General features: G+C 39.7%; 1 protein-coding gene across 2 annotated transcripts; it reads right to left on the bottom strand.

The window, feature by feature from the left end:
• Positions 1-98: 98 nt before the first annotated feature.
• On the bottom strand, positions 99-25,870 carry LOC143861763 (disease resistance protein At4g27190-like). Of its 2 annotated transcripts, XR_013240016.1 has the most exons (3): positions 25,622-25,870; positions 1,819-8,582; positions 99-1,726 (listed from the first exon to the last, which is right to left on the bottom strand). XR_013240016.1 is itself a non-coding variant. In XM_077372679.1 (2 exons), exon 2 carries the CDS (start codon positions 8,039-8,041, stop codon positions 5,648-5,650), a length of 2,394 nt encoding a protein of 797 aa, XP_077228794.1. In that variant the 5' UTR covers positions 8,042-8,582; positions 25,622-25,870; the 3' UTR covers positions 99-5,647. The 2 variants fall into 2 exon arrangements, 1 of the variants encoding a protein (XP_077228794.1); XM_077372679.1 differs by having other exon boundaries at positions 99-8,582.
• Positions 25,871-27,029: the final 1,159 nt, after the last annotated feature.

Genomic DNA, 27,029 nt, shown 5'->3' with positions numbered 1-27,029 from the left:
CAAATCCCTTATAAATAACATACAACTCTTGAACCGAAAATAAAAAAAATGAGTTTAACTAAGAAGAAGATAAAATTTTGAGAGGAGGAAAGAGAAGAGGAGACTAAAATTATATTTCTTTCTCTCTTTACTTTTTGATTGCCATACATTGATATAAAATAAAAGACATGAGAACATTCTAGCTAGTCAAATGAAGCAATTACTTTCTTTGACTTTCAAAACCGACTTTCCAACTCCCACTACATTCCAATACATAGTATTTAATTGGTTTATATTTCCAACACTCCCCTTTAAACCAAATTTCTTCCGTCATTATTCCAAGAGAAGTTCTGAACTTGTAAAACAGCTCGGCCTTCACGGCTTGGTAAGAATATCCGCGACTTGATCTCTGGACTTGATATGAACCAATTCAACCTCTTTTTTCTTCACATGATCTCGAATTGAATGAAATCGAACATCTATATGCTTGCTTCTTTCATGATAAACCGGATTTTTTGCTAACTCAATTGCTGATCTATTGTCAATGCAAATCTTTGTAGCCATAACTTAATGAAAATGAATTTCTTTGAACAACCATCATAGCCAAATAGCATGAGAAACACATGATGATGCCGCCACATACTCAGCCTCACGAGAGAGATACAATAGGTTGCTTCTTGGATACCCATGTGAAAGGAGCATCACCCAAAAAGAAAACAAAACCGGTGGTGCTCTTCCGTTCATCCATATCTTGATGCAAGTCTCTCCTAGGCTTCTTGGACTAAGGATCGGGAGAGTGACAGACACACACTCAAATGCTCAAGAATTCGGATTCAAGAAAAACATATTTGCGCAAGTTCGGTAAAATGAGCGTATCTCCCTCGATATAGGTCGGAATAACTTGATTAAAAAGCCAAAATTTCAAGGACTCAAAGATCTACAACTTTGCTGACAAAAGTTTGCTCAGAAAAATACTGGAAAGGGCTTGAAATAGTGATGGAAGTGGATGAATGCGAATGGACAGGTTTCTGGAAATAGAGCGAGGCAAAATAGAGAAAGATAACTTCAATGGCTACTCTTCTAGGTTGCCAAGGAAGATAGGTAACATCAATTCTTCTAGATTGATGATTGCAACTCTTCAAGGATGCAAACAATAGGGGAAAGCTCCTACTCTTCAAGGAAGGAGTGAAACTCTTCTAGGTTTCAAGGAAGAACTCTTCAAGGTTCAAGGGAAAATGCACCAAACAAATTTTCATTCAAATATTCAACTAATTCCATTACATATGTTTGATACTCTTTAAATAGAGAAATACATGAGAAAATTCGTTCAAACTAGTCCACTAACTAGTTTAGGGACTCACATACATTATTAATAGTTTAGGAACTCTAAACACATTAACTAGTCAAAGCTAGCAAACACAGTCTACCAAAATAGCCATAACTCTTCAACCACCGAGCCAAATTAGGACCATGAATATCTGTTGGAAAGATAATTCAAAGACCTACAACTTCCTAGTTAAGCATTTTCTATGATTCGTCCATCTAGAGATCCAACAACGGACTCCAAAAAGTGGTCAGACCCATTAATGCGGGACTCCAGCTCGATCAGCGTGTCCATGGTGGTCTTTATGCTTAATGGATTCAAGTTGGACACGGGCCTTCTGTTGGGCTTGGATGCGGGCTAAGCTTCTCACTTGCTTAGGATGGTTCATCTGGGCTTCAAACTTGTCAACCTCATGGGTGTGGGCTGCATCATATCTCAACCCCAATCACTATCAACATAACCAATGAGCTGAAAATCATTTGATGGCACATAATGCAAACCATGAGTAATGGTACCTTTGATGTAGCGAAGAATCCTTTTAGTGGCTTTGAGATGTGTAGACCTAGGATTCTCCATGTAACGGCTTACTAGTCCAACTCCATGCAAAATATCTGGCCTAGTGACGGTCAAATACCTTAAACTTCCAAGAAAACTTTTGAACATAGTTGGATCGACCATTGCACCTTCATCATTTTTGGATAGATTGAGCCCGCACTCCATCGGTGTATTGACCGTATTGCAATCTTCTATCTCGAATTTTTGGAGAACAGTTCTAGCATATCCTTCTTGTGAAATGAATATCCCTTTCTTGGATTACTTTACTTCAATGCCGAGAAAATAGGACATTAAGCCATTGTCAGTCATCTCGAATTCTCAAACCATTGCTTGCTTGAATTCTTCGAACATAAGAGGATTATTTCCTGTGAAAATCAAACCGTCAACGCACAAGCAAATAAGCAAGATATCACCATTAACTTTTTTCATATAGAGTGACGGGTCATATGGACATTGTGCATATCCATTTGCTTTGAAGTAGGAATCAATTCTGGAATTCCAAGCTCGTGGTGTTTGCCTCAATCCATACAAGGCCTTCTTCAAACGCAAGACTTTGTCTTTTTCTTCTTGTTTGACATACCCCATGGGTTGTTCAATATAAACCTCTTCTTCAAGATGTCCATTCAAGAATGCCGACTTGACGTCCATTTGGCAAATCTTCCATGAATTTTGTGTGGCTATAGAAATGATCATTCGGACAGTCTCCATTCGAACAACGGGAGCAAACAATTCATCATAATCAATCCCTGCCTTTTGCTTGTAGCCTTTAGCTACCAACCTTGCTTTACACTTATCAGTTTCACCACTTGCATTTTTCTTGATTTTATATACCCACTTGACACCAATAGCTTCATGATTTTTTGGAAGTGTAACAAGCTCCCAAGTTTGATTCTTTTCGATGGCTCGAATCTCTTCATCCATAGCATTCTTCCACTTCTTTTCTTGAACGGCTTCTTCAAAAGTGAGTGGCTCACTATCAACAAGAAGGCAAAAATAATTGCAAATTGTTGGATTCTTGAATTATCGCATCCGTTCTATCATAAATGTCTTCAACCATCCTTATGCGGGGTGGTGATGAATCACTATGACTTGCTTCGGAAGAGGATAAAGTCCTCTGCTCTTGAATTGGTGAAGATGGAGGTTCTTGTGTTTCGAGTGAAGATAGTGGTTGTTCCTCCATTCCTTTAATGATGCCAATTTTATTACTCCAATCCCATGTGCTTGCTTCATCAAAATCAACATCTCTAGAAACATAAAGCTTGTAGTTAATAGGATCAAATAATTTATATGCTTTGAATTTGGAATCATATCCAATGAAAATAAACTTGTTACTTCTATCATCCAATTTTGTTCTCCCTTGAGCCGGAATATGTGCATAGGCAATACTTCCGAACACCTTCAAATGACAGACGCTTGGCCTCTTTCCACTCCATGCTTCTTGATGAGTGAAATCTTCCACACCTTTTGTTGGACATCTATTTTGCAAATAGACTGCACACTCCACCGCTTCAGCCCAAAATTCTTTTGGTAAATTCTTGCTTTTGAGCATGCTTTGAACCATGTCAAGGATGGTTCGATTTTTCCTTTCCACCACCCCGTTTTGTTGGGGCGAATATGGGGCTGTTAAGAATCGCCGAATCCCATGATCTTCACAGAATTTGTTGAATGCACTTGAAGTGAACTCTCCTCCACGATATGTCCTCAAGTTTTTGATTTGATACCCACTTTGCTTTTCAATGTAAGACTTGAATCTTTTGAATATATCGAACACTTCCAACTTTTCCTTCAAAAAATACACCCAAGATTTTCTTAAAAAATCATCAATAAAAGTAAGAAAATAACGATGCTTACCAAAAGATTGAGGAGTGATAGGACCATACACGTCCGAATGTATCAACTCAAGCGGCCTCCTAGCATGATATGTGGCTTCCTTAGGAAAGCTATTTCTGGAGTGCTTTCCAAATACACATCCCTCACACAATTGATTGGGATGATCAATTTGTGGAAGCCCATGTACCATATTTTTCTTAGATAGCAATTTGAGACCACTAAAGTTAAGGTGCTCAAATCTTAAGTGCCAAAGCCATGTAGTGTCTTTCATACAAGCAACCAAGCACTTTGGAACTTCATTCTTGATGTTTAACACAAACATTCGATTCTTTGACATATCAACTTTGTGATCAAATGATTTTGTTGATTTCTCAATATTAGGCTTCGGTCCGTCATAAAAATATTATAACCCTTCTCAAATAATTGTCCCAAGCTTAGAATATTTTTCTTCATATTCGGCATGCAATAGACATCATGAATAAATTGATGAGATCCATTCTTTAATCGGATTAAAATTTTACATCTACCTTTCACCGAAGTCTTTGAGTTGTCTCCAAAAGAAACTTGGCCTCTTAGTGATTCATCCAACTCAACAAAGAGTTCTTTTCTTCCACACATGTGGTTGCTTGCACCGGTATCCAAATACCACGCATCTTGGTTGCCAATGTCTCCATCACATGATAACAACAGTACATCTTCATCTTCCTTTACAAGGTTTGATTTTTCTTCAACTTGATCTTTGTACCAACAATCCGATGCATAATGGCCAAATTTTCAGCAGTTATAACAACGATCTTTAGAAGTGTCATACCGTTGATTTCTTGCCATGCCTCCTCGGGAACGTCCTCCTCGACCTCGATAGTTAAATTTTGAAAATTTTGTTGATCTTCTCCTCGACCTCCTCTTTGGCCTCGACCACGTCCGCGGCCTCTTCCACGGCCACGATTCCATCCTCGGCCACGACCTCTTTGGTTGTTGCTTCCTTTCGAGCTTTCTTCATCATCCTTAATGGTGAGTTTTGTTTGAAGCACCTCTTCAATCGGCTCCTTTTTCTTCATAAGCCGTTGTTCATGTGCTTGCAATGAACCCATAAGTTCATTTATTGACATTTCGTCCAAATTTTTTGATTCTTCTATAGCTACAACAACATAATCAAACTTCACGTCCAATGAACGTAGAATTTTTTCTACGACTCGCCCATCTTCAATTTTCTCACCATCTCTTCTCAATTGGTTTACAACGACAAGGACCCTTGTGAAATAATCTGAAATAGCTTCAGATTCTTTCATTCTAAGAGACTCAATATCTCCTCGAAGAGTTTGGAGGTGAATTTTCTCACCTTTTCTGCACCTTTAAAAGCATTGTTGAGCATGTCCATGCTTCGTTGGAGGTGGTGGCAGCCGCAATTTTTTCAAAAGTGCCTTCATCTAGAGCTCGATGAGGTACAAGGCCGCTTTGTCTTTCTCCCTTAAGATCTTCAAGGCCTCCTTTTGAGCATTTGTCAACGCCGATTCATTTTCAGGTTCGGTGTAGCCATTCTCTACCACATCCCATAGATCTTGCGCGCCAAGCAAAACTTTCATTTGAATACACCAATTTTCATATTTTTTATCACTAAGTTGGGGAACCGGAAAATCGGAGGACATTGTTGTATTTTTTGCCATAACTCTGATACCACAATGTTAGAGTTTAACTAAGAAGAAGATAAACTTTTGAGAGGAGGAAAGACATGAGGAGACTAAAATTATATTTCTTTTCCTCTCGTTACTTTTTTATTGCCATACATGGATATAAAATAAAAGACATAAGAACATTCTAGCTAGTCAAATGAAGCAATTACTCTCTTAGACTTTCAAAACCAACTTTCCAACTCCCACTACATTCCAATACATAGTATTTAATTGGTTTATATTTCCAACAAAAAACACTGGGGGCGAAATACTGTAATTGGGATGGGCTTCATCTTTTTATTTCGAGGAAGAAAGGTTGGAGTTGTTGCTTGATGGCATCGTTTTCCCACTCCAATGCTTCCCACCATTCTCTCTCGCCACGAATCTGCCTTAGATTGGGTGCCTTTTTTATCCCCACGGGAAGCCTCTTTAGATTCGGACACGATAGAACTTGTATCTTTTCAAGTGCTGTAAAAGCCAAGGAGACCCCTTTGCAAATACTACCCAATTGAGGTAGGCTTTGAAGATATAACTCTCTCAACTTAGGGAGAGCAGCATCGTCATCGTCATCATCATGTTGGAGTTGGTCGACCTTCTCCTCTTCATTTACAATTATCTCCTCCAATTCATCGCAACCCCAAACCCGCAGCTCTTGTAAGTTAGGGAGTTGTTGAAGATTAATACGGCCCCAAGAGAAAAGATTCCTCAACTTGTGACAATTCGTCAATCTCAATTTTGTAAGGCTAGAGAGGGTTCCAGGTGGCATCGACCCCTCCCAAAGGCTCCGCAAATTAGGTAGAGAATAAAGACTTAGATACTCCAAGTTTGGTAAAGCAGTAGTCTCTTCTTGTAGCCCGTTCCAATCCATTACAGTCACCATTTCTTGGCATCTTACGATTCTACACTTTTTCAACTCATTCAAGTTTTCCACGCCGAGTTCCAAGAGGTCTCTAACTCCACCATGACAGATTAAGTATAAAGCATCGGCACAACTTAGTACTTCAGCGATCACATTCGCATGGGTTGTGACCTCACGACCAAGTACCAAAGCTCGACCTCCTTTAGTATAGCGCCAGAAGTCTGGACCACAGGAACCAACCAGAATTTGAAATGTTTTAATATGTTTCTCGTTCCAAGATCGGCTGCCTTGGACAAATTGTTCAAGGCACTCCATATTTGGGAAGCAGAATCCGAGATGAGTTAGTTCCCTCAAGCTGCATATCTCCTCTGTCACACAATTTGCAAGGCTCTCATCCCACCTCCCATCACGTGGATCTACCAAGATACGCAAGTCTTCCAATAGAGAGAGCCTCGATATTTTTACTTTGAGTTTGTGACAAGACACATACAGATGCCTAAGTTTAGTTAGCTCCCCAATCTCAATTGGTAAACAATCAATTTTCGTCCACATTCCAAGATCAAGCACATCAAGTTCATTTAGTGCCCCAACTTGAGACGTGAGCGTCTTCAAATTCTCACAACTATTTAGATATAGTGCTCGAAGGCTGTCCAAATTGCCAATGGATTCTGGTAGCGACTCTATGCGGGTGTGACTTAGGTCCAAAACTCGAAGGCTCGCCATGTGATCAAAGAATGATGCAGGAATTGTTAATGGTTCGTTCCTTTGAAGCAACAATGTCAAGAGCTTGGGGCATTTTGGTGACGGGGGAAGACTTTTTAATTCATTACGCATCAAGGAGATCCTCTCCACGTTTTCCCATTCCTTTTCCTTTGGGGGTTCGCTTATCCCAACACCCGCTCTCACTAAGAATCTATACCCGTCTCCAGTTGGAGAAGTGATTCGTAATGCTAGATCCCGCATAACATCATGCATCTTGACAGAGTCTGTCTCGACACTTTCAAAAAGAGATGCATCTATGAGATGTTTTACTATAGCATGTCCCTTATCATATGCACCTGCACCATCGATAAAACCTTCCCCCCTCCAATACTCAATTAATTTATCTATTGGTATCTCATGGTCTTCCGGAAACAGTGCCCCGTACAAAAAGCAATTCTTTGTATTGTCATTGTTTAACCTGTCGAAACTGAATTTCAAGCGCTTAAACACTTGTTCTTCCATATCTTCGATCTCACATGTAGTTGGCGAGCATAACTCATTCAATGCATTTTTCCACACATGGACATTAGCCTCCTTCCTCAAGCTCCCTCCCACCACGATGATTGAAAGTGGCAGACCATGGCACTCCTTAATCACATCCTTTGCTAAGGATTGTATGCTTGGATTTTCAACAACGTCCCCCACTTTGTTTTGGAAAAGTTTCCATGCTTCCTCTTCAGATAAGATGTCTACCCTTATCTCCACATCAGTATCCATCGACTTACAAACTTGTAGGCGTCTAGTCGTCAGCACTATTTTGGAACCGTTCTCTAGGTTTATGCGAGGGATTCCAACATTGTCCAACTCTATTTTCTCCCACATGTCATCCAAAAGAAGAATGAACTTCTTTCTTTCCAATTCCTGATATATTCTTGTTGCCATATTGTCATTTGATTCATCACTTCCTAAATTCAATGACAATCGTTTTGCAATTTCATTATGCACATTTTGCAAGCTCCAATCTTTTGAGACGGTTACCCATATGACAATTTCAAACAACTGGGTTATTTCTGCTGAGTTGTTCAGACTTTTCATCACCGTCGTCTTTCCAACTCCACCCATTCGCCAAATTCCAATCTTTTTTTTTTAATGTCTTTGATGCATCCCAATATTTTTTGTAGAGTGCGATCAGTTGATGTGTTCTTTTCTATTGTTGGTGCAGCTATGGGTTCAATTATATTTGTCGATGCGTCAACGACCACCCCAACGACCCAAGACGCAAATTCCTCCAAGAGATCTTTGATCAAAATATTGGAATCATCAACACGTTTGCCAAGCTTCAACCGCAATGAAACATCCGGACACCATCCCATCAAACAAGTTTTCTCCTCTTTGTATTCTTTCTCTATCTCATTCACCTTACTTTGTAGCCCTTCCACCTTTTCAAGCCAAATTTCACATTCATTCGAAGCAGTCCCTCTGCTTCCATGCTTACTTATCTTGTCTTTGATGTCTGCCCTTCTACTATACAGAACGCTTGCTTTTTCATTGAGATTTTTTAAATTCTTTTCAAGATTTTTGATGTAGCTAATGCATTGAATAATAGGATAACCAAACCACTTCGCAATTTCTAATACCGGTGCCGCAAGGGACTCCATATTGACTGCAAAATAAGAAAAGAATGAGAGGCAAATAAAAGTGTGCATTCAATCTTATGAATAGGCATATCATATATAATCCACCTCAAAGGAATCCAAATAAAAATATCAATTCTTTTAGGGAAATGATTTTAGCACTCCGTTGTTTTGATATGTCGCAAGAGTACCTTGTCTTTTTATTTTTAATTGGCATTGTCAGAGCTTTTTGGGAACTGTAAATAACCTTTTGACAGCTCTTTGAACACTAAAAGACAAGAATCTTGCTCGACATATCAAAACATTGGACTGCTAAAATCATTTCCCTTTTAATTTATAATATTTTATTCATTAGAAATGACTAATTCAATCTTAGTATATGGGCAAAAACAACACTCATATGCTCGTGATAAAAGATAAAAGGTATACAATAAAAATCCCTGCTCTTAAAAGACAAGAGAATTGGGAAGACATGAATATTTCTATTACTGAATGTATGTTGAGGGTTAATGGATGATTTCCATCCAAATCAGATCATAATTTACTGTGATTGAATTGAACGTAGAAACTTCATACAAAATATTCTATATCTCGATTGGGAAGAAAAGTTATGTAGATAATTTCATAAGGCAAAAAACAAACGGACGACTCAAGTGGATTACTAATGTAGAACGTATCATAGATGATTACCTTGGGCACCTGGAATAGAAAAAATGGGCCAAAAGGGCAAGTGATATTTGGCTACAGTTGGCTACAATGATAGGAATCGGTATTAATGTACATTGTTGAAAAAAGGATCATTATACCTACAAGAAAGCCAATCAACTAAAGTTCATAGGCTGTTCCGAAGCATCTCAAGAAGAGGCCATTTAGAGGGTCAAATTTCAGTTTGATATCAAAATCTACTATTTATAATGTGTTTTTATCTTGCTCATTTTTAGCCGTCTATCATATTGAGAGTTCTACTAGATTATAATTCTCCTAATCAAGGGTAATGAGTTTTAATAAGTATAATATTTTTTACTATTTTATAAAATTTAATGTTTTTAATAAGCACAGCTTATAGGAAAGCGAGTTTTGTTTGGAGTCTTTAGGACCATTTAAGACTCAATGTGAGACTTTTATCTATAGAAGTTTCTTTTTAGAGAAGTTTATTCTCTAGATCTCCTATGGATTCAAGGATTTGATCAAAGGTACATCTTCTCCCTCCTTTCTATAGTTTCATTCATGCGTCAGGGTGTGACCATAGATTACCCCCTTTCCGATGGCTGATAACAACGGAATGGGCTAAAACAATTCGCCAGGAATGACGATATGATAGTGATGGCATTCGAGGCTTTTCACTAGAACAATTCAAAGATGAATGCAGGAGATGCAAGTAGTGATTTCTTAATTGATAGACACCTTAGAGTGCAATCAGATCTGTGAGAACGAACCAGACATGATCGGTGAAGAAGCTTGCGGTCAACATGTTTGTGATTCACTATACATACTAAATCATGGACCTCCACACAGTGTAAGTGAATCCAACAATAAAGAGGTTGAAGAGAGAGACATGATAAAAAAAAACCAATCAAAAATGATCTTCTAGACTTCAATTGTCAATTTCAATCAAAGGCTTCCCGATTGGCTTATTGAGGTAGTTATATTTTTGTATTATATGGAGGTTTGCGAAGGCAAAGAGGTGAAGTTAGTGGCATAAAAGCTTAAAAGTGGGACTTCGGCCTAGTGTAAACAATTCCAACTTTTACAGACATGGCAGATGAAGGAACCGATTCAAATTTGGCAAAGAATGAAGAGGTGCTGCGAGCATGATTCGTGTAAATAGATTATGATCAAGTGTTATTCCAACAATATCAGAATTGTCGTCAAGGATGCCTATTTGAGAAGGATTATGTGAATGCGTTTCATTGCTTATCCCCATGTAATGATTTGACAGAGACAGAATCATAGCAAGTAGCAAGATTCACAGGTGGATTGCCCATGGCCATCCATGATAGAATCTGGACACAACTCGTTTAGACCCTTAATGAGGTGTCAAGTTAGAACCTAGAGTAGATGCGAAACTAGATCAGCTTCGAGTAGGAACTCGGCAGTAGGGGGGTCGACTACTATTGAATCACCATGGGACATGATTCACAGCCAATGGAGGGGTCTTATTTGAGGGTGATCCTGACCACCCCTATCCATGAGCCGAGTATTCGACAGTGAATAAGATAAAATGATCACTATTAGGAATGGGAACCAGAACTCATATTCTCCATCCCATCCGCTTCAAAATGATCACTACTAGGGATGGGAACAGAAAACGTGTATTCTCCACCCCATCTGCTCAAGTGTTATTGATAGCTTTACCGACTTCAATGGCATATTTTTATGCGGGTCCTACTAAAAAAAGGATTGGGTTATTCGGTAAATACATTCAACCATGGCCAGCCTAAACAAAAATTCAATCAATGTCCCCAGTGTCAAGTATCTAACTTTGTAACTAGTTTAGAAGGGGCAGGAAACGGGAATCTCAAAATTGAAGGGAAAGAATAAGAAGTCCCCCCAAGAAGGTAGTGAAGAAATGTTGACCTATGAAGATCAAATGTTGTCCCTTGTCGTGAGGAGATTAATGTAGTCTTCTAATCAAGAGGCATATCCACAGTGACACAACATCTTTTAAAAGAAGTGTACAATGAATAAGAGATTTTGCAATTTGATTATTGATGAGAGCAATAGCGAGAATATTATCTCTATAGAAATGGTGTACGAACAATAGTTGAAGATGGAAGACACCCTTCCATAAAAAATATGTTGGATAAAAAATGTTAGAATATGTGGGATCCAACGGTTGGATTGGGTTAAGATCTCACCGTTGGATCATCTTGGAGGTAGATTGGGCAAGTGGCTAAATGAAGCAACTAGATAAATTAGCCAAGTAGATTAGGAAAGTAGATTTGATTAGGTTAGATTAGAATATTCTAGTGTTATCTCTTTCCATAGTTGTCTTGATTTATTATGTAAGTGCTCTATAAAAGCACCAATGGATTCTCTTTGTAAGCAGCCAAGATTAATATAATTTTCTATTATTTTACAAAAAAGGTCAATTAAAATTGTTTGTTGAGAGGGGCATCAAATTTCATTTTCTATTGTAATTTTTTTTAAAGATAGAGTTGTGTGTGATTTGGTCGATAGGAAAGCCTATCAATTACTTGATCAGCCGTAGTTGTATGATGTTGAGTACCCATAAGGGCAGAGACAATGTTTATATTTTTTTCAAAGATGGGAAAAATAATCATTGCCTCTATGAGAAGGAAGAATCAACCTAGAACTTTAATAGTGGTGGGGCGGTCCCTCCTAGCTCTGATAGATTTGTGAAAGAGTCTACAAAAATATGAGATATATGCCTTGATAGTGAAGGGTGATGTTGTGACTTGTGAGGCCTATCGGTAATCCAAAAAGGCTAAATAAATTGATACAAGAGTTGAATGAAATTATTCCCAATGAACTCCCAAATGGAATTCCTCTATATGTGATATTCAACACAATATTGAACTTATTTTGGGCACTAGTTTGCCTAATCGCTCGTAGTCATATGAGTCCAAAGAAGAACAAATTATTACCAGGTTAAGTAGAAGAATTGGTTCATAAGGGACTAGTTAGGGAAAGTATGAGCTTGTGTGTCGTGCCAACATAGACGACAATAAGAGATATGGAAATTAGAGCATGTGTTTGATAGTAGGGCCATTAATAAAATTATTTTCTGAAGTATAGATTTCCTATATCACTGCCGAATGATATGTTGGATATGCTAGAATGGTTGACAATGTTTTCCAGATTAGATTTAAGAAGAGGGTATCACCGGATTAGGATCAGATCAAGTGACGAATGGATAAAAGCCTTTATGACCAAGGAGGGTCTATTATATGAGGGTCCAGTAATGTCATTTGGGCTCACAAACGCACCAAGCACCTTCAGAGGCAAATGAACCAAGTTTTTTTTTTTTTTTGATGAGCACTAATGAACCAAGTTCTCAAGCCTTATCTTGGTCAATTTGTTGTGGTCTATTTTGAAATTATACTAATATACAATTGTAGTGAAGAAGAGCATGTTGGTAGCATAAGAAAGGTACTTCTTGCCCTCAAAGGAAACAAGTTAGGTAAGAAGTGTAATTTTATGAAATAGCCTTCTATTGTTTTCTATCTGGTAGGCTCTAAAGGGACCCATATAGATGAGAAGGTAAGAGCTATTATGGAATGACCTACACCTAAAACCACTAATGAAGATAAGGAGCCTTCTCTCACCGGTTTGTGAAAATTTCAACACTATCATAGCGCCCATCACATAATGCATGAAGAAATATTCTACTGACACTACAAGAAAAATGGCCTATAGCGATGACTTTTTCCCGTTGCCCATTAACCGTTGCTACAACATAACTAGGGGTGCAACTCGGGTCGGGTTGGGTCGGGTTGAGGCCAACCCAAACCCGACCTGACCCGAGTCTCAACCCGAAAGTGTCAACGCGACCCAACCCGAATTAAAAATTTCTGAACCCGACCCGAGTTGTAGAAGAAAAATAGAAAATAAAAAAAGCAACAAAATAAAACTAGAAAAGAAGGTATCTGGGTGCTTCTTCCACCTGAGAATCGTGGGTGATAGCAAAATCGTGCCCATCAAATGATTATTGGCCTGATGAGTTGAGGCGGAACATCATCTTCTCAGGGAAGGTGGGCTTGATGAGATGCTCCTTGAAATTAGCAGTTTCATTGTGTGGAAAATGATGGTGAAAATGAGAGCGTTGTGGTGAGGAAGGTGACTGTGTTGTGGTGAGGTACCAACAACAAAGCATGTGGGATGAGTGGGTTAGTGTTACCGAGTTCAAGCAAAAAGGAAGAAGGAAAATGGCTGAGGCGGTTTACAATATAAGTGTAAAATAGTTGGTATAGTAAGAAATGTATAATAATGGAAGAAAAGAGGTCTGATGGTGATGGGCCTGACGTACTGAGTACTACTGACTGATAGCTGTGGAGACAAATTTGAAAAGTAACTTTTGAAAGAAAAAAGATGGCCCCATTTCATTTGATCTTGTTTTCAAAAATTTTAACCTTCTAAGCAAGAAAGCTTCAGGTTTCGGGTCGGGTCGGGTTTTCCGTTCTTCAACCCGAACCCAACTTGAAATCAAATCGGGTTGCCTTTTTCAAACCCAAACCCGACCCGAGTTTTGACCAGAGGGAGTAAAATGAGTTTTGGGACAAAACGAGAGATACGTAGGATAAGGATGTGGATTTGAATGATGTTTCTACGGTTGAGAATTTTTTTAATGGATATTTTAGGGAATTAGGGTGGAAGATTGGTGAAAAAATAATGCAAGGTGAGATTAATGGAGGTTTTGGGTTCTTGAGAAGGTAGTTTATGGTAAAAAACTTAAAAAAATGCATGAAAGAGATAGATACAAGGGTTGGAATCTCACAAACTAAAAATCCAAGACATCGCACCAAGGGATTCCTACGCATCGCACCATAGGGAAGATCAAGGCATCGTACCTTTGCAAGGAGTAGTGATGCATGACGACCGAACATTTAAATGATATTGGGCTTTGATACCAAAATTAACACAGGGCGGATCTGTGTGAGGAGGATGAAGGAATAATTGAAATAGGGGGATCTAAACTTCTGCAAAAAGTCTAACAGCAGATCGGAAAAAGGGTCTGTTATTGGTGAAGCCTGATCTCAGTCTAATCTGGAAAGTACTGTACACTCTACCTTGACTGCGGCGGTCCCGTACTTTCATGAATTAGGGTTTTTTCTCTTTATTGTAACGCGTCTTAGAACGCTATATAAAAGGGATGTGCTATCAGGAGACGCCTAAGAGAGGTGTGAGGGTTTTTGTAATCTTTTCTTCAGAATAGTGGAATCGTTGGCTTGTCGCTCTGCCGTGGACGTAGCCCATACCAAACTGGTTGGGTGAACCACGCAAATCTGTGTGTTCTGTGTGTGATAATTCGTTTTATCTTTGCATCGTTATTCTGCTGCGTTGTTAATTCCTAACAGGGTCGTACAGAACAATTCGATCGTTGGATTGACTTGATTCTTGAATATGTAGTAGGGGATATTATGGGAATGAATATAACCAATTTTGGTGCAAATCCGATCGTAAATCTGGGTGAAAATACAGAATGTAATTTTTGTAAATCGACGGCGCAAATCTAATTTCGGGATCAGATCCAAACGTTGGATTACTCCGGGTTTTGTATGTGAGAAAAGCCTATAAGAATTAACAAACCCCAAAGTTTGGCCTCGATCAGACAGTCGGATGGTCCGATTGGGGTTGATTTACATAAATTGATTAAGAAATGGCTAATTTTGATTTGGGAGGGGTGGACAGAAAAAAGAAACATGGACGAGAGATAGAAAGGAAGGTCGGAATCTCACCAAAACCAAGGCATCACGGTTCCCCCCTCCCAAATCAAAACCAAGGCTGGTTTTGATTTTGATTCAGCTCAGGAAGCTTTCTATACGCTAGGAATCTTTAAAAGTTGTTACCGGAGATCTTTGATCTTGATAAGCCAAAGGGGGAGTAGAGGGAGATCATCATGGTTCCCCAGATCTTTTCCTAGGTCACTAGGAAGCCAGGAGGACTTGGACATGATGACAAGGAGGTTAGTATTCATAAATGGTATTGCTTGGGAAAGGAGGAACGTTTCAAACAAAAATGAAAGCGACTGGAAGTGTTTGAAGTGTAACTACAACAATTTTGACTCTCGTAGTATCTGCAGAAGATGTTTGGGGCCGAAGAATAACAAGAAGGAAGAGGTGGTTAAAACATGGGTTCCTAAGGCAACCCCCAAGGAGAATCTCACTCTTAGAGTGAATGAGAAACCCCTTTGTTTACTATCCCAATCGACTTGATTAATGACAGGAAGAAGACCCTAAAAAGCTGCTTGATAGGCACTATGAGAAACAGGTCCCTGCTGAAGAAGTTTGAACTTGGGTGAGGAGACAATGGGGCCCTTCCGCTTCTTAGCAAACCATTTTCTATTAGCCCTTCAATGGTGCTTTTTTGTTTTGAGTCTCAGGGTCAGGCTACATCCATTCTACGGCAGGGTGGTGACGCTTTGGGAGGATATCTTGTTTCCCTTCAACCGTGGTCTCCTGCTCTAAATACTGGTGCAAAAATAGTGAGGCTTAGGTTCTTCAATATTCCACTTCATGCCTGGTCTCTCTCCACGGCGGAGGTTTTGAGTCAGCATTTTGGGCAAGTTTTGGAATCACAGATGTCTGGTAGTCATGACCATTGTCTAGAATTTGCATCTGTTAAGGTATTAACTTCGATGTGGAATTGTCTACTATCTTTTATAAACCTTATGGTAGATTCCACTGTCTATCCAGTTGGAGTTAAGATGGTGGATGAGGCATTAATGTCCTTTAAGGATCGTTCGGTAGAGGGGGATTCCTCCCCTTTGGCCCCCTGTCTTTGAAGCCTCTGTTGACCCTTCGTCGGCGATTGACCCCCTGTGGATGGGCCTTTCATAGTAGTCCCTTGGGGTAAATCTGTCATATCCATGGTAAAAGAGCCGTTGGACAGATCTGCCCCAACATTTGAATTATCCTCTACTTCGGGAGTGGAAAAACCCTCAGATAAATCATAAAGGTTAGCCTCAACATTGAAAAAGAAATCTTGGGTTTGGGGCGTGTCAGCAGACATTAAAAGTTAAATCTTGTATCAGCTCCGGAAAAGCTTTCAGAAAAGATATCTCTGATTGTCTCAATCTACAACCAGTGTCAGTTGAAAAAGCGGTAAAAATTAAAAAAACACTTTTTTAGAAATAAAAAGAATAAGGGAAGTTCAAGAGTTTTGAATGACAGCATCAGTCATATCAGAGGGCTTCGTGTCAGCTCCTCTAGAAAAGGCACACCGATTCAGAGAGAAAAAGCAGGACAGAAAGGGCGAGGCATGCGTCTCGAAAATCATTTATTAACCATGAAAGGGGGCCTCTCTCTCTTTAAAAGAAATCCCTTGGGTTTCCGGAGGAAAGAAAACCCGAGTTACTTAGCCTCCAAGTTTAGCCTCCTCCTGAAGGACTTTGATAAACCTTTCTCCTCTATCATGTCGTCTGATTCTGGTCCCTCCTCTAGGAAGAGGAAGGCGCTTTCTTTTGAGGTAGACGACCTTCGGTTCGTTAAAGACCTGGAATTCGATGAAAAAATGGTGGCAGAAGAGTGTCTTGGACCAAGGGAAATCTCCATGGGAATATGGAAGAGGTAATGGAAACAATTCAAGAGGGACGCTATGGCTAACAAGGATCGTCTTCTAAAAGTCTCAGGGAAGACTGACCCTAAGGAGGCTTTTGTCAGAATCTATAAACTTCCATTTTTTAAGGAAGCTCTGGAAGAGGAGCGAAGAGCCCGCCGTCAGCGTTGGGAGGAGGTTAAGGCAGCAGAGATTGAGAGACTGGAAAAATTGGTGGCTATCTCAGTTGAGGAAATCCAGTAGTCAAGGGATTCCCTAGACCGGGAAGTTAGTATGGAGGTTCGGGTTCGGATGGGGTTGGAGGTGGAAGATCAAGAAGAGGGTTTAAGGTCGGTGGATCTTTTGGAGTCAAAAGAAAAGCTCTTCCTTCTGAGGAAATGGACGAGTTGTTGGCTATAGGGGATGTCTTTGGGATAGGTTTTGATGATGATCTTGAAGCCATTAAGAATTTGTTTCTGTCTATGACAACCAGAGATTTGAATGAAAGAAGGGAGGTTTGTTTGGAAAAGGATGGTGGAGAGAAGGGGGCCGAGGGTAGTAACCCTAAATGAAAAGCCTTTAGGCCCCGATAGTTGGAAAAAAATAGAGGAAGTAAAAAAGAAAAAAAAAGACTTTTCAGATAAAGAGGAGAAGGACGAAGAAAAAATATACGAAAGAAGAAAATTGAAGAATGGGTTATATTAGAAAATAAGTATTTTGGGGTTGTTTCATTGAAAGTGTCTTCTTTGGTGGGAAGTTGATTCCCCTAGGCTTGAGAATCCTCAGTATCTCGTGTTTAGGGTCGACTCCTTCCTCAATCTTGTGCATGATGGTGGCGGTATTTTTCTCAATTAGTCTGGTGGTTTTCATTTAAGTTTTAGGATTTGGGTTGTAAGTTGTTAGATGATAAATACTCTTGATGATAATCCAAGATAGCTATCGTTTAAATAGCACTGGGAATTCCCTGTCGATATCTAGAAGCACTCAATCTTCAGTAGCCATTGCTTGAGAGACTCGTTCTTTCACTTAGGCTTTCCTGTGTGGATACTCTAGCTTTGCTAAATCTTCTTGGAATTTTATGATTAGATCTAGAGTTTTAGAGTTTAGAATGCAAGTTTGGTATTTTCAGGAGAATTGGTTTATCCGTAGTTTTAGAGATACTTGTTAGGGGAGCCAGAATTATTTGCAGTTTTAGAAGGGTACAGATGAAAGTTTTGAAAGAATGCTATGGAAGTTTGTAAAGAAGGCATGCTATTGATTAGCAGAAAGGGGTATTTTATGCTTTTACTTTGGCTTATTTTGCTTAATTTTTGAATTGGTCTCGGGTATGCCCGTGCCAATGCAACTTAATATTTTGTATTGCAGGCTAGGACTCTTGGTCCCAAATGCTATCTGAGTATTAATGAAATATGTCAACTTCCAAAAAAATAAATAAATCAAGGCATTACACTAAGGGGTTCCTAGGCATCGCACCATAGGGATGATCAAGGCATCGCACCTTTGCAAGGAGTAGACATGACGTCCACAAAAGACAAGAAACATTCAAATCTTTTTCATTCATCATAACATAACATAGCATTCTTTTCAAAAGTGCCCTAAGGCTTACAATATATAAGAAGAAAGAAGAGAACTAGAAAGTTCTAAACCCTAAAAGAAAAACTTTTTGGACCAAAATACCCTATCGCTTGCTTCCTACTTAAAAATCCCGTAATACACAAGTGGGGCCTATTTAAAACATACATAAGTCAAAGAAAGCTTCTAAATAACCTATCCATAACCCTAGTAGAGAGATAGACCCTCAGAGTCGTATGGCGATATCGAAGCATCTATTCCATCCCCTTCCTTGAACATTCTTGATCTTTCAAGCTTTTAAATGTTTACCATTGATGAGGGATTTCTGCACGACGACTCAGCAAGGAGTCAATTGCGATGAGACCAGGCTAGGACCTGCCAAGGACTCTGATTGCACCCGTTCGCACACAAAAAATCCTATGATTCTAGCTTTGTCCTCTGCATACTCGTATTCTCGGACAAAGAGGGACACATGTAGATAAATCCTTTTGGCATTCGCGACGGCACACATTCTAGCACTCTGATGATGAGCCAGAGCTTTCTAAGAAGATACACCTCGATTTCCAAAGCATCCTCGAAACTTAACCCCATAAAATCTAAAAATATAATTCTCGAAAACCTCCACAAACCACCAAACAATATCAACCCAAGGCGTCCAAGTGGCTACCTACTAGCCGGTCAGATGCCTCTCCTAGGACCAATCACAATTCACCTGCTAAGACCTCATGAAACAACTAAGATTGTCTGTACAGCCACCGCCCAATGGACGATGAAATTAAGCTGAACCACTCCGTCAATGGGCGGCACCGACAGAACCTCACTTTTCTAGACTGCCGGCGGCAATTAGTTTACCATCGTTGTTAGTAAAGCTAACCCCCACGCTAGAAAAACAGGATGTCCGACCGGTAGCCCCCAAAATTATGAACTTTACCCCTCTCACTTGGCTATAAATAAGGACATACCCCTAGGGAAAGGAGAGGAGAGAGAGGACCTCTGGGAGTGGAAAAAACCCAGAGAGACCGGAGAGAGAAAAAGGAGGACCAAGTTACGAAATCTAGAAGAGAGAAAAACTGAGAGAGTTAGGAAATCTAGAAGAGCGAAGAATCGTCGCCTACCCCGCCCTCCTGCAATCACACACAACCTCACTATATACCCACAATGCAACCCCCACCACTCACAAACTTAACTCCGTCCAACCCTAGTCGAGACCCTGAGGAGATCAAGGCAATCAACATTGGAAGATTTGCGCCCCCATCTATGTCCTGGCAAGGACCTCTTGCACGGTTGTATTCTCTCATGAGTGCAACTCAATCAACTAGCTTCTTGCATGTATACATTTTCCACTTTAACTCGTATTTCCTTATGTTGTTCAAGGAGCTCTGGTTAGATTTAGTGCCCTAAAAGCCAGTACATTTTGTATATGCTATGTTTTATGTATTAATAAATATCATGACATTTAATGGGTATTATATTCGAATGTGTGTGATGTGCTTACATTTTGACACATATTCGTCCCTCTGTAGTAAAGTAAGAATACCATGCTCAAGGATTCACAAATCCTTGGGTGTAGGGAGATATGGTATCCCGATTCTTTGCAGACCTTAAAAGTTCCTGGTTGGGATCAAGATTGGACATCTCTTCCTGTATACAACCAACACCAGTATTGCCTACAAGCACATGTTGTGAGGTGGCTTATCTCAGTCACTTGCGTAGTGGACCCTAAGCAAGAAGTGTGGGTGCAATGATTGGATCACGCATTGAACAAGATCATATTAGAATAGCCTGTGGACAGGATTTAGTAAGGTTGTTCTACCCAGACAGAACCTTTTACATGTCCTTTGACCGGAGGGGTTATATTAGTCCGTGGGCCCATTCTAGGGTTTTAGTCTACCTTACAACGATTCTTATTTGGAATATGTAGTACTGGATCACGCACTGAACAAGATCATATTATAATAGCCTGTGGATAGGAGTTAGTAAGGTTGTTCTACCCAGACAGGACCATTTACATGTCCTTTAACCGGGGGGGTCATATTAGTCTGTGGGCCCATTCTAGGGCCTTAGTCTATCTTACAGTGATTCTTATTTGGAACGGGTAGTACTGGATCTTAGGACAAACCCTTGAGTTCAATAGGGATACCCAACATGGAATTCTCCACGCCAAAATTATGGGGATGACATCTACAGTCTCGGTCAGCACAGTAGGCCTATAAAATAGCTTGGCCAGACAAATTTGATAAATGATTTATCAAATTATTTTCGAAAAACACTTGTATGCTTTTGAAATTATTTCGCAAATACATTTCTGGGCCCAAACTGCTTAACTAGAAGGTATACTGTGAGTGGGAGCAGGGGGTAGTAGATGTCCACACTCCGTAGGACCCCAACTAAGTAGATGTAGATCGGAGAAGGAATTACACGTTAGATGTAGTTAGGGGTATGGTGATCTGACGGTCATCTTCAAGGTTATGTCTCGACGGAGGCCACTAATCTGATGCGATTGTAGTTTGACTATGGAGCGAGATCGCAGTGGGGGCCATCTTTGGGTTCTGCAGGATCGACCGTCGAATTCTACAACGATCGCTCTCATAACTCGTATGGCCCATTTACATCCTTCTAGGATCAAGGTACCACATTTACTAGATTGCAGGGTGGATCGGATCCGTTGTATTGGACACCAGGGAACAAATATACATGGTCTTTTGGTATAGACACCAAAGGACATAAAAGTAATAACAAATTAGTTAAGTGTTAACTAAAGGGTATTAGGGGAAATTCAAGTTATTAAAATAGAGCTGAAATCCCATTGGATCAGAGGTATTGATGAGAAGTATTGATGTGATGTAATAAATAAAAAGAGTTCTATTTATTTTAAATAAATGAATCATGAAAATTCTTAAATGAGAGAATTTTTAGGGGATAAGGTGGTCTTACACGACCAACCCATTCAGATTAAAAATTCGTCCACTTCCTTTTAGCTTATAAAATTCAAATAAAGTAAACAAAAGAGCTTTTATTTAAATTTGAAAATTTGATGTTAATTAGTGCAAAATGTTTTTGGCAGATTATTTAGGGGAGTGGTCCCCACTCAAATTCATCCACCACCTTTTGTATTTTATTTTTGAAATTCAAATTAAAAGTTAGATACAATCTAGATTGAGAAAAAGTAGGGAAGTTAGAGAGATAAAGAGAGATGGAGATTAGATAGGAATTTGTTTTTGATTTAAACTAAAACAAAGTGGAGATTTTGTGATTTTGTAGGACAAAATTCATTCAACTCACATGGAGAATTCGTCCAACATATTTCTCTACTTTAGGTTCATTGAATCTAGACATTTTTTAAACCAATTTGTAGAAGTGATAAAAATGACTGAAGTTTTTGTAGGGATTTTAAAAACCAAAACTCTAGATTCTATATATACATATAGTGCACGAATTTTTCATCATTACCCCTGAGAAAATTCGTGCAACTCATTTCTCTCACTACTCCCTTGATTTCTCTCATCTCTTTCATCCTCTAGTTCAAGATCTTGAGTAAAACTAAAAGAACACCAAAAAGCTCCATTGTTTTTTCGTTTTTCCCTTCGTTTCTGATCTATATTAGAAATCTTTAAAGAACAAAAGTTGTTCGTCATCCCTTTGTGTAGGGGTGCAACTCAGGTCGGGTTTGGTCTTGTTGAGGCCGACCCGAACTTGACCTGAGGAACATGTACTCAACCCGAGTTCCAACACGATGAGGTTCAACCCGACCCAACCCGAGGAACCCTTTTCTCCAACCCGAACCCGACCCGACCCGAGTTCAACCCTAGTTTTTAGCTTCCTAAAACAATGATAAAAAATGTCGGGTTTCACTCGTTTCGGGTTGAGTTCGAGTCGGGTTCAGGTTTCACTAGGGTCGGGTTTCACTTGGGACGTGTTGCCCAACCCCTCAACCCGAACCCGACTCGAACTCAACCCAACCCGACCCGACTTTTTTCTGGGTTGAACCCAACCCCACTTGCACCCTTACCTTTGTGCGATCAAAAGGAATCCATTGGTCCAACTTGTCAGGTAGCGGTGTTAAGAATGATCGTAGCCGTTCGGGGAGTAGATCAAGCAGAGGATCACACCATATCCAGCAGTAAGTAAGGTATTATCTCTTCTCTAGGCATTTATTTAAATCGCCATCAGATCATCTAGACGCTAGGATCCTAGGTTAACGGGCAAGATTGATAAAAAATATTAATCTATGTGATTTTATGTTTCGCTGCGCATAGCAATCTTGCCTGGGGGTGAAAACCCCTCTAACAGCTCTGGATCTACCATTAATAAAAAAGGGAATGTTAGATCGGATTCGCACCCTAGGGTTTCTAGCCCATTCACACAAAAAGTCCTCCTGTAAGGTTCAACCACTTTCGGTCAGTTCCACTCGGAACTCCAAGTTGCCCACGAAGGCATTCACCCTCAATACCGCTAGGGCGTTGGGGTATTTGGAAGAACGGTTCTTCGAAAAAACCTGGTAGAAGCAGAAGCCGATTTTTCAACTAATAAAATTAATCCCAAAATATCGCATCAATTCAACTTTTGGGGATTGTGATGAGAAGGAGAGGAAAAGGAGCACCCCATCTTACGAGCAAGGACACTCAATTAGGAATCGGACCACCTAGAGCAATGGGTGAGCCGGATCCTAGGAAAAGTGAGCCCCGGATCTAGCCAGATCCATCCTTATAAGATGAGGCCTGTGCAGACCACCCTCTTAAACAACTCCTTGCTTCACTTTCTCCATTAGTGGGAATAAAAGGAGCCGATTTCAGTACTTTTTTAGTATCCATTTTTCCTTCAAGAGTCATTGGAATCCTGCTCTCATTTTTCACGTAAAGACCGATCACCGATCTAGCGGAGCCGGTGCAAACCCCTAGGGGGTGCAACTTGGGTCGGGTTCTTAAATCATGGGTCTTGAGTAGGGTCGGGTTTCCAGTTGAAAAACCCGACTCAATTTCGGATAGGGTAGGGTTTCAGGTTGAAAAACCAACCTAAAACCCGACCCAACTCGAAATAGATAAATTGAGTAATGCACACGTTAGTAAATATCATTGAATTTAACATCAACACTATTATTTTTGTATGTTTAAATGAATTGTTTATGTGGTGATATGAAGTTTACTCTTTGGTTTGTTATACGATTACAAGTGGAGTTTCAAACATTGTCAAAAATTATAGAACTACCATCCTTTGCAAACCGGATGCATGTTTGCATTTTCTTGCTAGTTAGTCCTTGCTTAATAAGCATGAACCAGTGTTTTGTATAAAAAAAGATTAAATGCAAGCATCTAAGCACTCATACACCTATATATACCTTTATGTAATCCCATGCCACTAAGTTTGTTTCTCTCTGCAATTAATCTCAGTGAGTTGAAGTTAGATAATATAAAACAATTCGCCAACGTGAAGAAACCCGACCCGACCCGAGTTGCAGCCCTGCTAACCTCTTCCGGCTCCTTGCTCAGAATCTTGATGCAGATCAAAAAAGTGTCATATCGGGACCTAGGACCTGTTATTTCCTAGGTGGCGACTATGAAAAGAAAGAGACGTGCCTCCCATTCTCACGGGATTCGGCACGGCTCTTGAAGGTATGTCTGTTATATTAAGGCCACATACTTTCCCATGCAAAATAGCATATACTCACAAGGGGAAATGTCCGTCTTTTCCCCTCGGGTTAGCCAACAGGAAAGAACGAAACAAAAGAAAAAGTAGAGCCATATACCAAAACGACAAAAAAGAAACTAAGGTCACACAGGGAGGTGGATAGAGATTGACACGCCCGTGTCTCCTTCCCTCTCCGCCGCGGTTCCTTCCCTCATCTGGGCTGGGGTGCAACAGTCGACACTTGTTCTTAAGGTGAACGACGGTTTAGATTGACTCCTGATCAGTGTAGGTTCCAATGTTATTGTTAGAATATTGTATCCGATTGCAACTCTATGGTCCATTGACTACAGATAACAACCTTTGGCCATATCAAAAACCCCGGTTCAATCTATAACGGTCATTTCCGTTCAATCATGATCTAGTTGTTATTTGACTATTGGATCGTTATCGATCTCCGTGTGGTCATGGTTGATCCTAATCATTGGTAAACGTATGATCGTGATCTTGTGGTCCATATCGCACCTGCTCGAGTCCCGGCCAATGACTGTCATCTGGGCGACAGATAACCGATGAGAACCATTTAGTGACTGATGACACTCATCGGGTCAGCCAATTATCGAAGAAACTTATCTGGGTACGATCCCGTGGTCCATATTGCAACCATCTGTGATCGATCACATCCGAACACCATATGTTATCGTATGATTACTTTAATCGATAAGGATCGACTCTGATTATTATCAATGGCCCAAATCTACTCGGAAAAATTAAACCACCTAGACGATGCACAAAACTTTTGCTCTGCGCGCACATGTGGACCAAAATTGCACCGTCCTATGGCCACCATGCAAAACTCACTTTAAATAAAGCCAGAGCTAGGAGTAAGACATGCTTTATAAATTCCTGTAGGGAAGTGATATATCCGCCCCTTTTCATCACCAGGAACACCCCCTATCAGTGTATCAATGACTAAGGAGGGGCTGTTGTACTTATGTCAGAAGAATTCAATGCCGTTGATTGCCACACACACTGACAGAGGGTGTTCCTGGTGATCAAAAGGGGCGGATATATCACTTCTCATTCCTCTACAGTGTGGGATTAAACGTGTAGTCTCTGAGAGCCTTTTGCAAACTTACCTTTTAAAAAGACCCATTTTCAAAAGGCAAAACTCCTAAAAGGCAAGCTCCATTGAAGCTCACCGTGCATTGCTAACCTTTGGCCAAGGCCACTCATTTTCAACTGGTAAACTTTCGCCCAGTTCCCGCATACTCACAGAAACCGTTAAGGGAGGGGGGAGATATCAGCGCCCTTCACATAGAGTTATCAATTTAAAAGAAATTATTTTCAATAAGCTACCTCAAATGAATCCAAACAAAATCACTAATTTTATATTTATCTAAGTTTTCTATAGGTGATAAAAAGACTAAATTCAATCTCATTATATGGGAAAAACCACCCAGGTGTTCTTGGGTTATAACAATAGACAAATATACAATAAGAATCCATTACTCTTGAAAGAATGAAGATTGGAGTGTCATGATTGTGAGAACACACAAACACTTCATTACATGAAAAGGATAATTAAGTGAGATACAAATCTGAAATACAGAAATAAGAATTCAAACAACATACAATATGAACTCAAACAACATACCCGATTGTCCTGGTTAACAAATGCAATGAGAAAGAGAGAGAGAGAGATGAATGATCTTAAGGTTGCTTCTTCAAATGATCTTTATAAAAGAAATGAAGGGAGATAGATGCCTTCAAAAAGAGTAAGGTTTCTGGGTGTACGAAGAACAGAAGACAGCTTTGAATGAGTGGATGAGCTTGTCTCCTCAGAGATAAGGCTGGAGGGTTATCACTTGATATTTTCGATCAGCTCACAGCAAGAATTGAGGAGGGAGAGTCTCCTGAAGTCAAGGATTTATTTAAGTGACCTAAATATGGGTCTTATTTTGAATAACGAAGGTCCCAGTCAGACTCCCAGTGGTCAGCTGTGGGTACCCAATAAACATCAACCGCTTAAACACACATTAAAGAATGTCTTTTATTATCTTGCTTGATTAACGGTCTAGAATCATCCAATTATGGTGGGACCCAGGTCAATATACAAGACATGATTAAAATCTGATCTTATTAGATGATTAAAATTAATGATGGGTTAAAATTATCAAATGAAGGTAGTCCAAATGTTATTTCTTGAAATAAATCATATTTATAACCTATTTATGAAGTTGTACAAGACTACAAGCTAATAAAAAATTATAACGAATAATTTTGGTTGGAAAGATACCCCAACAAGTGGTTAGCCTAATGCTTCTCATATTATGAATCCTTGACTATTGACAAATACACCCCTTTCTCTCCTTTAAACGTCTTTCATTGAGAAGGGGTGTATAAGCTTGTGTAACCATGGTTTTAAATTTCGACCGAAATCCGAAAATACCGACACCGAAATCAACATTATCCGAAATGGTATTTTATTTCGGCCGAAATTTCTGAATTTCGAGTGAAATTTCATTTTTTTCGAAATTTAACCCAAAATACCTGTTTTTTTTGTAGATCAATTTAATATTTCACCGAAATTTTGGCCGAAATTTAATATTGAATAAAATAGTCATTTATTTGTTCGGATTTTGACCGAAATTTCAAATTTTCATGGGTCCGAAACCGGTATCGAAACCGAAATTTCAAACCATGTGTGTAACTAAGTTTTTGTTATTGGAATCAATAGACGGGTGTATCCATCAAAGTAAGGGAGATGCAAACATGATACCTTTTGAGAAAAAGTACGGAATGGGTGCTGATGTTTAGTGAAAATAAGGATGACGAGCACTTTTTAAAACAAGAACCAAAAAAGGGCTAAACTTCAAAATCGGGTTGTCAAAAGACCCCGATACCCTTCTGACATCGACAGAGTCCTCCTTTTTCATTACTGTCTCTTAAATTGGCCCGATTCACGAGGCTTCTTTTGGTTCATTTAAATGTGTATTTGAACCGAGAGAACCTTGGGTTCGTTTCTATCTTGGCCGTCGGAAATAACTAGAGACGGATGGACG

Source organism: Tasmannia lanceolata, unplaced genomic scaffold (assembly GCF_043159265.1).
Source record: "Tasmannia lanceolata isolate RefF3 unplaced genomic scaffold, GAP_Taslan_0.1 ptg000037l, whole genome shotgun sequence".
Classification (NCBI taxonomy): domain Eukaryota; kingdom Viridiplantae; phylum Streptophyta; class Magnoliopsida; order Canellales; family Winteraceae; genus Tasmannia; species Tasmannia lanceolata.
This window is presented reverse-complemented; position numbering and strand designations above follow the sequence as displayed.